This window comes from Oncorhynchus mykiss, chromosome 15 (genome assembly GCF_057628025.1).
Source record: "Oncorhynchus mykiss isolate SJ-2025 chromosome 15, ASM5762802v1, whole genome shotgun sequence".
NCBI classification, from domain to species: Eukaryota; Metazoa; Chordata; class Actinopteri; order Salmoniformes; family Salmonidae; genus Oncorhynchus; species Oncorhynchus mykiss.
The window spans coordinates 48,325,944-48,339,415 of NC_143036.1; the positions used below are offsets into that span (position 1 = coordinate 48,325,944).

The 13,472-nt window shown below is 44.0% G+C and overlaps 1 protein-coding gene across 7 annotated transcripts in view; it reads left to right on the top strand.

Moving 5' to 3' along the window:
- The window catches only part of LOC110490129 (integrin alpha-X), a 57,398-nt gene that overhangs the window by 26,331 nt on the left and 17,595 nt on the right, over window positions 1–13,472 (top strand). For all 7 annotated transcript variants that reach the window (XM_090200203.1, XM_036944433.2, XM_090200206.1 and 4 more), the window contains one exon: window positions 12,361–12,497. In XM_090200203.1, the coding sequence (XP_090056329.1) occupies window positions 12,361–12,497 (137 nt within the window). The remainder of the gene's footprint in view (window positions 1–12,360; window positions 12,498–13,472) is intronic.

Consider the following 13,472-nt stretch of genomic DNA (forward strand, 5'->3'; position numbering starts at 1 on the left):
CCCACGCGTTGAACCTCGCGGTTTATACAATGACGCGGCTAATTTATGGATTTTTCCCACTTTCACAAGATTCATGCCGCCAAAAAACTGAGCACAGTCACATAATGTGACATAAATCGAGCGCGCTCAAACTTCCCATCATTCTGATTACGGTAGTCATTTTGTCACCCTCATCATGGCAAAGACACTGAAAAATGCATATGATGCAGCTTTCAAGTTGAAGGCGATCGATCTGGCTGAAAAGGAAATAGAGCTGGTGACAGCGTGGAGCATTGTCAAAAAATCCACTATCATCAACGGGTTTCGAAAGGCTGGACTGCTGCGTGTTGAAGAGGGCAGCGATCCAACATCGGATGAAGCAATTCTGAGGCTATTCAACTCCGACACCGAAGGAGATGACTTCAGTGGTTTCAGTGCACAGGAGGAGGAAGATGGTGACCAATGACTTTCTTGGTAGGCTAATGTTTAATTTTTGTTACAAGCCGTGTTTCGTTAAAGCCTATTTAATTTTGTTACAAACCTTGTTTCGTTAATGCCTATTTATTTTTGTTACAAGCCGTGTTTCGTTTAAAGGCTGTGTACAGTTAATTTGTTTCAATGTACCGGTAGGCACCTGCGGCTTATAGACATGTGCGGCTTATTTATGTACAAAATGCATATTTTTTAATAATTCAGTGGGTGCGGTTTATATTCAGGTGCGCTTAATAGTCCAGCAATTACGGTATAACCTGCTAGATCTACCGTCTCTTTTATATGACATTTCAGCTAGATCTACTGTCTCTATTATATTATGACAGACAAGCTAGATCTACTGTCTTTATTATATTACAACATTTTGGCCATTGATGTGGTCCTACCCTCTCCTCAACAGCCTCAAATAGGCTATTTCATGTGGGTTGGGGTGGGGCGGCAGACACACGCATCTCACATTTCATGACATTACATGTTTATATATTGCTTCTAAAAAAAATTTTTAAATCGCAAATAATATTTTGATTAATTTCAAACAAGGGCATTAGCATGATAAGAACTTACCAGTCCAAAACGATGTCCTCTCCCGTTCAAAAAATATTCCTCCACAATTGCTAAATGAAGCGTCATACAACAACCTGTCTCACCTTCCCAATCAATTTATTCTAAAATTGTGTGTACATCTGTATATCTAGACTTAGATTTAGCTTTCCCTGATATAGTCGCCATAATGATTGATATATAAACAGCTGAATCTGCGCGTTCACCAAACAATGCAGTGCGTAATATGCGTAGCTCCTTCCGGTATGAATCTTCAATAGCGAATGACTCACTTTACGCTGAAGCTTACTACATGGGTTGGTCTTGCAACACATAAACATGGCGTATTGCCGTTTAGCTCAGCTAATTGGCTATCTACCCAGCTAGATTTCAAGACGATCAGTGGTCATTGGGTTAAAAGGCAGTCAATCAACGAAACAGCGGGCAAATCATTGGTGCACAATGATGTCATGACTTGTTGTCTTCAAATCGATTTCTTTCAGTCAATACGTCCTGCGAAATGGCCCATCACGTTTGATTGTTTTACAAACAAACCAGTTGATTGCAGTGAAACCAAACAGGACTGGAAAAGTCACGTTCTGTGTGGGTTATTTACCTGGAATGTGTCATCGAAAATGGAATGAGACGGAATTCACGACACAAGCGGTTCACAAAATGTTTCGTGTTAGGCTATAAAAACTGATTTTATCAAACAAAATATCATTCATTGTGTAACACGAAGATCGTCAAAGGTAAACGATTTATTTTAATGCAGTTTGTGATTATATTATGCCTGTGCTGGTTAAAATATTTTTTTTTTTATGGGGTTCTATGCTCAGATAATCGCATTGTATTCTTTCGCAGTAAATCCTTTTTCAAATCTGACAGCACAGTTGGATTAGCAAGATTCTAAGCTTTCGATACATGTGAGACACTTGTATTTTCATGAATGTTTAATATGACTATTTGTGTAGCGATCAACATATGTCGTGGAATTTCAGCCCGCTAGCAGGTTCCGTGCGAGGTTAAACTCTTCAGAGCTGCCCTTCATAATTTAATTGAAACCCACATGGACTACGATCGATAGAATCAATGTTCATATCCGGGTGAAGTACATTCGGGAGCAGCTTGGTAATATAATTTACTCGAGCTCCGGGATAGGACATTGTTTTTGCACCAGGAACAGTCACATTTCTTACCATGGAGCTGCCCAAAATCACGGCTGGCGAGAAAGATGAGGAAATCCGCCCACTCCCACGCTCCACAGGATTCGGAGAACCCTTTAAGGATGGGCGAGAGGCAGGATAACTTGAGCCCGTAGCTCCCGGCTCCTGGTGCAGGCCTCCGACAGATGGAGAAGGAAGGTTGCTGACGTCAACATCGAAATCGTAGGGGAAGGAGTAGGCACAGCGGTCGCAGACAGAAGTACCCCCAGCAACAAAGGTGCAGGAAGATCAGGCTACAGTGTGGCGAAACTATTCTTTGTTTGCATCCGCTCCAGGCCTCACGTTGGGAGTGTAGACTGCTTTGTGGGAGGCCACTGTCTTCGGCTTCCACGGCTCGTGACATACGACGATCATTGATTGCCATGCTCCTCTTGCTGTGCTCCTGCGACTCCGCTATCAGACGGGGGAGGAGAGGAGGAGATGGCTCCCCTAGAAAACAAACTCCAGGCAACACCGGCCAGTCGGGTGTGCTGATTAGTAATCCTGCACAGGTGTTTGGGTGAGCAGAGCTGTGATGCCTTCTTTGGCTGGTCTGGTGCTAAAGGTAGTGCAGCCTTCCACAGTGCTGAACTGAGTGCTGCTGTCTATTGTGCTGCACCCAGTGCCGCTGTCCATGGTACTGAAGTGAGCGCACCTGTCTATTGTGCTGAGGTGGGTGGCTCTGTCCATGGTGCTGCACTCAGCCACACCTATGCCCAATGCCTCTCACGATGGCACACATGGGTATCAAGAACAAGATAAAAATGAATTGAAACGATTTCCCACATGGAAGCTTCTTGCCATTGTTGCTACCTATCTGGCCATCCCAAATCACAAAAAAACACAGGGCGTGTTCGAGCGGATCAATTTTGTCAAGTTTCCAATTCCAGGATTAGACTCCCAATTGTCCGACCTTCTTTGGTCACCGCCTTTCAAAGTGTGTTGCAATATGGGGATATAAATTGTTCTACTTGCGTCTACATGTCGACTGCATGAGCTTTACAAAAATCATGTCAGTTCCTGCAGTTACTCTTTACCAACTTCATTCTGCAGCCATCGCCTGCATTGTGGGAGGCTCTATCGTCAAGCAATCATTAGGTGGGGTTTTTACCAACCAAAGACATGACTTTAACAGGAACCAACTTTGCCTCAGTTAATATGATGGATATATATATACAAATTAATGTGATACTTGAGGGTCTGTCATTGATTGTAAAATGTACACACATTTTTTGTGAGTGTGTGAAATGACGGTTAGAGACATGTTCATTTGTACATTGTAAAGAAAACTTTTATAAATAATGGCAACACTGCCATGTTGATCTGAGCCTTGCTGTTGTAAAACCACACTAGTGTCTGACTTCTGGCTGTTACAGATGCACCTCCCCCGACTTCACTCCTCGGCTTTCGTTTACAGTTGGCTGCTTTCGCTTTACCACTTAAACCAGCCCACCGACTTCTGCCACATTGAAGCGTGTGCATCGTTTTCCTGACGTTATCAGCTCACCCGTTTATAAATCGACCGAAAACAGCACACTTTTCTAGTCAATAGTTTATACTCTCATCATTACAACATACTTTTGTTATCCAACGATTCAGAGAATCTCTGTCCTTAAAAAAAGTCAGCACACAAACGAGCTGAGTATCTGGATGTGTGTACAAAATCAAATGAATGTACAGTATAAATACAAATGACACTTATGCACACAGTAGAAACAGGTTAAGTTATAGAGTAGGCTACAAAACTCACCTCCGAATGGCATAACACATTCAAACAGGTCTGGACAGGGTTGATCTTTACGCACGAGTGTTTACACAGGCCAACGTTTTCTTTATAATGTTTACGTAAATAGTTTACACTCTCTAAAGACACTGGCATGCAAAGCTATAGAGCTACAAAGGAGCATGCATGTAAAGCAAATACTGTAGAGGAAAAAAGTGTAAATCTTAAAGTTGCCTAGTCATTCTTCGTATTGTACATTATTTTTTTATTTAACTAGGCAAGTCAGTTAATAACAGATTCTTATTTACAATGACGGCCTACCAAAAGGCCTTCTGGGGGGACGGGCTGGGATTAAAAATATAAATAACATAAACACACATCAAGACAAGAAAGACAACACAACACTACATAGAGATCTAAGACAACATAGCAAGGTAGCAACACATGACAACACAGCATGGTAGCATGGGGACCTTTAACAGAATGTGACTGGCAGAACGGGTGTTGTATGTGGAGGATGAGGGCTGCAGTAGATATCTCAGATAGGGGGGAGTGAGGCCTAAGCGGGTTTTATAAATAAGCATCAACCAGTGGGCCTTGCGACGGGTATACAGAGATGACCAGTTTACAGAGGAGTATAGAGTGCAGTGATGTGTTCTATAAGGAGCATTGGTGGTAAATCTGATGGCCGAATGGTAAAGAGCATCTAGCCGCTCGAGAGCACCCTTATCTGCCGATCTATAAATTATGTCTCTGTAATCTAGCATGAGTAGGATGGTCATCTGAATCAGGGTTAGTTTGGCAGCTAGATTTAACTTTAGCCTGCAGCTTTGATATGTGCTGAGAGAAGGACAGTGTACCGTCTAGTCATACTCCCAAGTACTTGTATGAGGTGACTACCTCAAGCTCTAAACCCTCAGAGGTAGTAATCACACCTGTGGGGAGAGGGGCATTCTTCTTACCAAACCACATTACCTTTGTTTTGGAGGTGTTCAGAACAAGGTTAAGGGTAGAGAAAGCTTTGTTGTAGAGTATTTAACACAACATTTGGGAATAGGCCAGCTGAGTATAAGACTGTATCATCTGCATATAAATGGATGAGAGAGCTTCCTACTGCCTGAGCTATGTTGTTGATGTAAATTGACAGGCAGTGGCTGAGACAGCAGATTTTCTGACTTTATACACTGCACTCTTTGAGAAAGGTAGTTAGCAAACCAGGCCAAAGAGCCCTCAGAGACAACAATACTCCTTAGCCGGCCCACAAGAATGGAATGGTCTACCGTATCAAAACCTCTGGCCAAGTCAATAATAATAGCAGCACAATATTGCTTAGAATCATGGGCAATGGTAACATCATTGAGGACCTTTAAGGTTGCAGTGACACATCCATAACCTGAGCAGAAACCAGATTGCATACCCAAGAGAATACCATAGACATCAAGAAAGCCAGTCAGTTGACTATTGACAAGTTTTTCCAACACTTTTGATAAACAGGGTAAAATAGAAATGGGTCTAATACAGTTAGGATCAGCTTGATCTCCCTCTTTAAATAAAGGATGAACCGTGGCTGGCTTCCAAGAAATGGGAACCTCCCCAGAAAGGAGAGACAGGTTAAAACGGTTGGAGATAGGCTTGGTGATGATAGGGCGCAGCAACCTTAAATAAGAAAGGGTCTAAACCATCTGATCCAGATTGTTTTTGAGGATCAAGTTTAAGGAGCTCCTTTACCACCTCGGACTCAGTGACTGACTGCAGGGAGAAACTTTGTTTCAGGGCAGGGGAAAAAGAGGGAGAATCATCGGGATAGTCGCATTAGAAGGGGTGGGAAATTAGAAAATGTTGGACGGGCAAGGAGGCATGGCTGAGTCAAATAGGAATCCTGACTTAATGGTGATTAAAGAGCTCAGCCATGTGCTTCTTGTCAGTAACAACCACATCATCAACTTTAAGGGACATGGGAAGCTGTGAGGAGGAGGGTTTGTTCTCCAGGTCTTTAACCATTTTCCAGAACTTTTGGGGGTTAGACCCACAGAGAGAGAACTGCTTCTTAAAGTAACTAACTTTGGCCTTCCGGATAGCCTGACTGCACTTAGCTATGTGCCTTTTTGCATCAGTTTAGACATCTTCTGCACTTTATTGCTATAGAGATTTGTCTAGAAAATTCTCAAACAGAATAGCTGATAATATAGAGGATTGCTTTATATTCCAGGTGTCAGATTCTTATTTACAGTAGTATAGGCCTAAACAGTAGCTTACCAAAGGGGAGAAAATGTGACATGCTGAGAGAAGAACGACCGTGGTTTGGTTTCCTCCAAATCATTGATCAGTGATAATTCACTAACAGACTCTCTCTTTTACTTATAGAAAGTTGATAGACTTATGTAATAGCATTATAGAATTTAAACCGACCTACAAATGTATAGAGCTAGCCAGCTTGTAGTCCTAAAAACCGTAAATGAGATACCTCTGGTTCATTCAGCCATTCCTATGGGGAACGAAAATAAGGCCTGAGGTTAACACAGGCTTATGAGATCTTTTATGTTTTGTTCTATGAGACAATACCAGCCAGTTAACATGACTTTTATGAATTATTAGCTTTTATGTGTGTTGTGTTGTTTTATTGCATAGGATATTACAGTTTTTGACTTCCCGTTAATAGGATAGTCTTGAACGGAGCTCATCCAGTTTATTTTCAAGTGCGTTCTGCAGTAGAACGAAGGGTAAAGGCAGATTATCCAATCAAATCAAATCAAATTTTATTTGTCACATACACATGGTTAGCAGATGTTAATGCGAGTGTAGCAAAATGCTTGTGCTTCTAGTTCCGACAATGCAGTAATAACAAGTAATCTAACTAACAATTCCAAAACTACTGTCTTGTACACAGTGTAAGGGGATAAAGAATATGTACATAAGGATATATGAATGAGTGATGGTACAGAGCAGCATAGGCAAGATACAGTAGATGGTATCGAGTACAGTATGTACAAATGAGATGAGTATGTAAACAAAGTGGCATAGTTTAAAGTGGCTAGTGATACATGTATTACATAAGGATACAATCGATGATATAGAGTACAGTATATACGTATGCATATGAGATGAATAATGTAGGGTAAGTAACATTATATAAGGTAGCATTGTTTAAAGTGGCTAGTGATATATTTACATAATTTCCCATCAATTCCCATTATTAAAGTGGCTGGAGTTGAGTCAGTGTCAGTGTGTTGGCAGCAGCCACTCAGTGTTAGTGGTGGCTGTGTAACAGTCTGATGGCCTTGAGATAGAAGCTGTTTTTCAGTCTCTCGGTCCCAGCTTTGATGCACCTGTACTGACCTCGCCTTCTGGATGATAGCGGGGTGAACAGGCAGTGGCTCGGGTGGTTGATGTCCTTGATGATCTTTATGGCCTTCCTGTGACATCGGGTGGTGTAGGTGTCCTGGAGGGCAGGTAGTTTGCCCCCGGTGATGCGTTGTGCAGACCTCACTACCCTCTGGAGAGCCTTACGGTTGAGGGCGGTGCAGTTGCCATACCAGGCGGTGATACAGCCCGCCAGGATGCTCTCGATTGTGCATCTGTAGAAGTTTGTGAGTGCTTTTGGTGACAAGCCGACTTTCTTCAGCCTCCTGAGGTTGAAGAGGCGCTGCTGCGCCTTCTTCACGATGCTGTCTGTGTGAGTGGACAAATTCAGTTTGTCTGTGATGTGTATGCCGAGGAACTTAAAACTTGCTACCCTCTCCACTACTGTTCCATCGATGTGGATAGGGGGGTGCTCCCTCTGCTGTTTCCTGAAGTCCACAATCATCTCCTTAGTTTTGTTGACGTTGAGTGTGAGGTTATTTTCCTGACACCACACTCCGAGGGCCCTCACCTCCTCCCTGTAGGCCGTCTCGTCGTTGTTGGTAATCAAGCCTACCACTGTTGTGTCGTCCGTAAACTTGATGATTGAGTTGGAGGCGTGCGTGGCCACGCAGTCGTGGGTGAACAGGGAGTACAGGAGAGGGCTCAGAACGCACCCTTGTGGGGCCCCAGTGTTGAGGATCAGCGGGGAGGAGATGTTGTTGCCTACCCTCACCACCTGGGGGCGGCCCGTCAGGAAGTCCAGTACCCAGTTGCACAGGGCGGGGTCGAGACCCAGGGTCTCGAGCTTGATGACGAGCTTGGAGGGTACTATGGTGTTGAATGCCGAGCTGTAGTCGATGAACAGCATTCTCACATAGGTATTCCTCTTGTCCAGATGGGTTAGGGCAGTGTGCAGTGTGGTTGAGATTGCATCGTCTGTGGACCTATTTGGGCGGTAAGCAAATTGGAGTGGGTCTAGGGTGTCAGGTAGGGTGGAGGTGATATGGTCCTTGACTAGTCTCTCAAAGCACTTCATGATGACGGATGTGAGTGCTACGGGGCGGTAGTCGTTTAGCTCAGTTACCTTAGCTTTCTTGGGAACAGGAACAATGGTGGCCCTCTTGAAGCATGTGGGAACAGCAGACTGGTATAGGGATTGATTGAATATGTCCGTAAACACACCGGCCAGCTGGTCTGCGCATGCTCTGAGGGCGCGGCTGGGGATGCCGTCTGGGCCTGCAGCCTTGCGAGGGTTAACACGTTTAAATGTCTTACTCACCTCGGCTGCAGTGAAGGAGAGACCGCATGTTTTCGTTGCAGGCCGTGTCAGTGGCACTGTATTGTCCTCAAAGCGGGCAAAAAAGTTATTTAGTCTGCCTGGGAGCAAGACATCCTGGTCCGTGACTGGGCTGGATTTCTTCCTGTAGTCCGTGATTGACTGTAGACCCTGCTACATGCCTCTTGTGTCTGAGCCGTTGAATTGAGATTCTACTTTGTCTCTGTACTGGCGCTTAGCTTGTTTGATAGCCTTGCAGAGGGAATAGCTGCACTGTTTGTATTCGGTCATGTTACCAGACACCTTGCCCTGATTAAAAGCAGTGGTTCGCGCTTTCAGTTTCACACGAATGCTGCCATCAATCCACGGTTTCTGGTTAGGGAATGTTTTAATCGTTGCTATGGGAACGACATCTTCAACGCACGTTCTAATGAACTCGCACACCGAATCAGCGTATTCGTCAATGTTGTTATCTGACGCAATACGAAACATCTCCCAGTCCACGTGATGGAAGCAGTCTTGGAGTGTGGAGTCAGCTTGGTCGGACCAGCGTTGGACAGACCTCAGCGTGGGAGCCTCTTGTTTTAGTTTCTGTCTGTAGGCAGGGATCAACAAAATGGAGTCGTGGTCAGCTTTTCCGAAAGGGGGGCGGGGCAGAGCCTTATATGCGTCGCGGAAGTTAGAGTAACAATGATCCAAGGTCTTTCCACCCCTGGTTGCGCAATCGATATGCTGATAAAATTTAGGGAGTCTTGTTTTCAGATTAGCCTTGTTAAAATCCCCAGCTACAATGAATGCAGCCTCCGGATAAATCGTTTCCAGTTTGCAGAGAGTTAAATAAAGTTTGTTCAGAGCCATCGATGTGTCTGCTTGGGGGGGGGGATATATACGGCTGTGATTATAATCGAAGAGAATTCTCTTGGTAGATAATGCGGTCTACATTTGATTGTGAGGAATTCTAAATCAGGTGAACAGAAGGATTTGAGTTCCTGTATGTTTCTTTCATCACACCATGTCACGTTGGCCATGAGGCATACGCCCCCGCCCCTCTTCTTACCAGAAAGATGTTTGTTTCTGTCAGCGCGATGCGTGGAGAAACCCGTTGGCTGCACCGCTTCGGATAGAGTCTCTCCAGTGAGCCATGTTTCAGTGAAGCAAAGGACGTTACAGTCTCTGATGTCCCTCTGGAATGCTACCCTTGCTCGGATTTCATCAACCTTGTTGTCAAGAGACTGGACATTGGCAAGAAGAATGCTAGGGAGTGGTGCACGGTGTGCCCGTCTCCGGAGTCTGACCAGAAGACCGCCTCGTTTCCCTCTCTTTCGGAGTCGTTTTTTTGGGTCGCTGCATAGGATCCACTCCGTTGTCCTGTTTGTAAGGCAGAACACAGGATCCGCGTCGCGAAAAACATATTATTGGTTGTACTGATGGTGAGTTGACGCTGATCTTATATTCAGTAGTTCTTCTCGACTGTATGTAATGAAACCCAAGATGACCTGGGGTACTAATGTAAGAAATAACACGTAAAAAAAACAAAAAACTGCATAGTTTCCTAGGAACGCGAAGCGAGGCGGCCATCTCTGTCGGCGACGCAGTCTCGCAAGGCATCCTCCTCTTCATACGAATGATGGGGATTTGGGCCAGGTCTGGGAGGAGCAGAGTATCCTTCATGTTTGATTCATTAGAACAAATCCTCGTCCGGTTTGAGGTGAGTAATCGCTGTTCTGATGTCCAGAAGCTATTTTCATACTTAAGAAATGATGGCAGAAACATTATATACAAATTAAATATACCATCTATATCACCAATTATCCTCCGCCATTCTCAATGTCTTATGGCTTGGGGGTAGAAGCTCTCTTAGAGCCTTTTGGTCCGAAAGACGATTTTCCGGTATCGTTTGCTCAACGATAGTAGAGTGAGCAGTCTATGGCTGGAGTCTTCGGCAATTTTTTTGGGCCTTCCTCTCACACAACCTGATATAGAGGTCCAGGATGGTAGGGAGTTCGGCCCCGGTGATATACCCTCTGTAGCGCTTTGGATGGTGCATTTGCCATACCAAGCGGTGATGCAGCCAGTCGCACATGTTGCTGCATTCCATATTTACATTGGTCTTCAATAGCTTTATTTTTGCAGAAGAGTAGTCTTAATGTAGGCATAATTTAGCTATAATTTGGCTAAGTAATTGTCTGCAATTAAAAGTGTAATCTAAATCATTGTAATTGACATGCTACATTTCCAGTTGAATCCTTTTATTTCAGTTGTAAAATGTCATTCTTCCATTTATCGTTTTCCTAATTCGATTTTGCTGTTCCTGACAGGTTACTTCATTGGGGCATGAGTAGTGAACGTAGACAATTATCATTTTCCATGCCATTTCCACTGTCTAGTATCAAGCCGGCTTGACACCGTAACAGTGTCAGATCAGCTGGTGTACTAGTTTATTGCGCGGTTCTTTTCATTGCAACCACGGCTATTTTAGCTTTGAGCTCCGTGTAATCTCGCATTAGTAGCGTGTTAAGAAATCCCTGTTAAATATTGCATCTTTGTTGCAATTTATTTATTTATAGGGGTCAATGCATATTAATCAACATCAATATTACAATAATGTTAATAATAATAATAATAAGTTCATAATAAACATCCATGTAAATGTGCTAATTTGCACCCTTAGTCCCTGGGCAGGTACTATACAAATACTCACTAAAACAATACAAAATACAAATACATTACATCCAATAATATATCATTCTAACGACAACACTATCATCAACTGTTGTCTTACCTATGAGGAACCACAGATAACTCATGTGTACAGGTTTGGATAGATTTGAGCCATGTTTTCAATAAAAAAATGTAAAGTACAATAATCAGTGCAGCTTCTCAAGTCCTTGGGCGTTGCATTCCAGTATCTTGTAGCTCTAACTGAGAAGACTGATTTTACTGTGTGGAACGCAATCCCCTCTAGTTACTGCCCTTGTTATCCTGGAGGGGATTTCCTTGAGAATGATATGCCGACATAGTGGTGGAGGGGCAAGACCATGCAGGATCTTAAAGACGAGGCTTGCATCTACATAATGCTTAAAGCTATCCAGACTAAATATATTATGTTTGTAAATTATATGACAATGGTGGTAACTGTTTGGTTTGTTATCAAAAATCTTAAGTTTTTGCAGAGTGATTCAATTGGTTTCAGAATAGTAGCTCCTACTTGTGACCAGCTTGTGAGACAATATCTCAGATGTGAGAAGATCCCAGCATGCAGGAGGCAGGGCCTCCAGAGGAAGGAAAGGTCTGATCAACCTAAAGTTGGATAATCAAATCTTAACCGTGTTTACCCACCTTCTTCACATGTTTCTTAAATGTCAAGTTGGAGTCCAAAATGACACCAAGATACCTGAAGTTAGATACAACTGTCAGATTCTCCCCATTAACAAGAACAGCTCGTTGTGAAGAATCAATGGATTTCTTAGAGAAGTACATACAAACAGTCTTGTCGATATTTAAATGCAGGCAAGCATACATCCATGTTAACTTGTGGGCAAGCAAGTGTGAGATCATTTATATAGATTGCAAACAGAAGGGGGGCTAATATTGACCCTTGTGGGACCCCAATGTTATAGTAAAGAGAGTCCGACTGAGTGTCCCCCAGACGAACCATTTGACTTCTGTTTGTCAGATAGGAATACATCCAAATAATGACTTCAGTGGACACATTAAGGGGAGATAGTTTGGATAGGAGGGCCTCACTTTCTCTCTCACTCTCTGTCTCTATCTCCCCACCCTTACTCTCTCCCTACATCCAGAGGATCCAGGGAGTGAGCGGCAGAGCGGGTAGAGGGCTGCAGTTCTTTGGGGTTTCGGTGCACTCTGCTGGGGATCTGAACTCAGACGGACTGGCTGATATGGTGGTGGGAGCTAAAGGAGCCGCTTTCATACTGAGGTAGGTTCATAAACACTCAGTAATAAAAAAAGATTACAAAGGAATGTATTCTTAAATGCACTATATATACAAAAGTATATGGACACCTCTTCAAATTAGTGGATTTGGCTATTTCAGCCACACCGTTGCTGACAGGTGTATAAAATCTAGCACACAGCCATGAAATCTCCATAGACAAACATTGGCAGTAGAATGGCCTTACTGAAGAGCTCCTTCACTTTCAACGTGACACTGTCATAGAATGTCACACTTCCAACAAGTCAGTTTTTGTGCTGTTATTGCAAAGTGGAAACGTCTAGGAGCTACAATGGCTTAGCCGTGAAGTGGTAGGCCACACAAGCTCACAGAACGGGACTTCTGAAGCACGTAGTGCGTAAAAGTTGTTTGTCCTCGGTTGGAACACTCACTACTGAGTTCCAAACTGCCTCTGGAAGCAACGCACAAGAACTGTTTGCCGGGGAGCTTCATGAAATGGGTTTCTGTAAGGATTGACGCTGGTAGACGAGAAGCAGGTACAGGGAGTGAACATTTAATTAACAACGGATATGAAACAGGACAGGACAGCGTCAGGACATGAACACATAATGACATTAATGCAGACACAGGGAACAAACGGGGGAGCAGACAGTTATAGACAGGGTAATCAACAAAGGGAAGGAGTCCAGGTGAGTCCAATGACTCCACCCGGTGTCCCACTTGGGCGAGGCATGGACGCTGGACAAGCCGGTTGGGGCGTAGAAGCCCGACCAACCGGCTGAGGCGTGGGAGCCTGATGGGCCGGCTGAAGCATGACGTGGGGTGGGCGCCTTCCGAGCCCACCGAGGCAAGAAGACCTCTCGAGCCAGCTAAAGTGTGGAAGCCCGATGAGCTAGCTGAGGCACCCCCGGTTCCCTCGGCGACTGCACCCGGACCCGACTTCACCAACCAAAACAACTCCCTGATGCTTCTTTTAGTGTTATCAGCATTCTGTAAGGC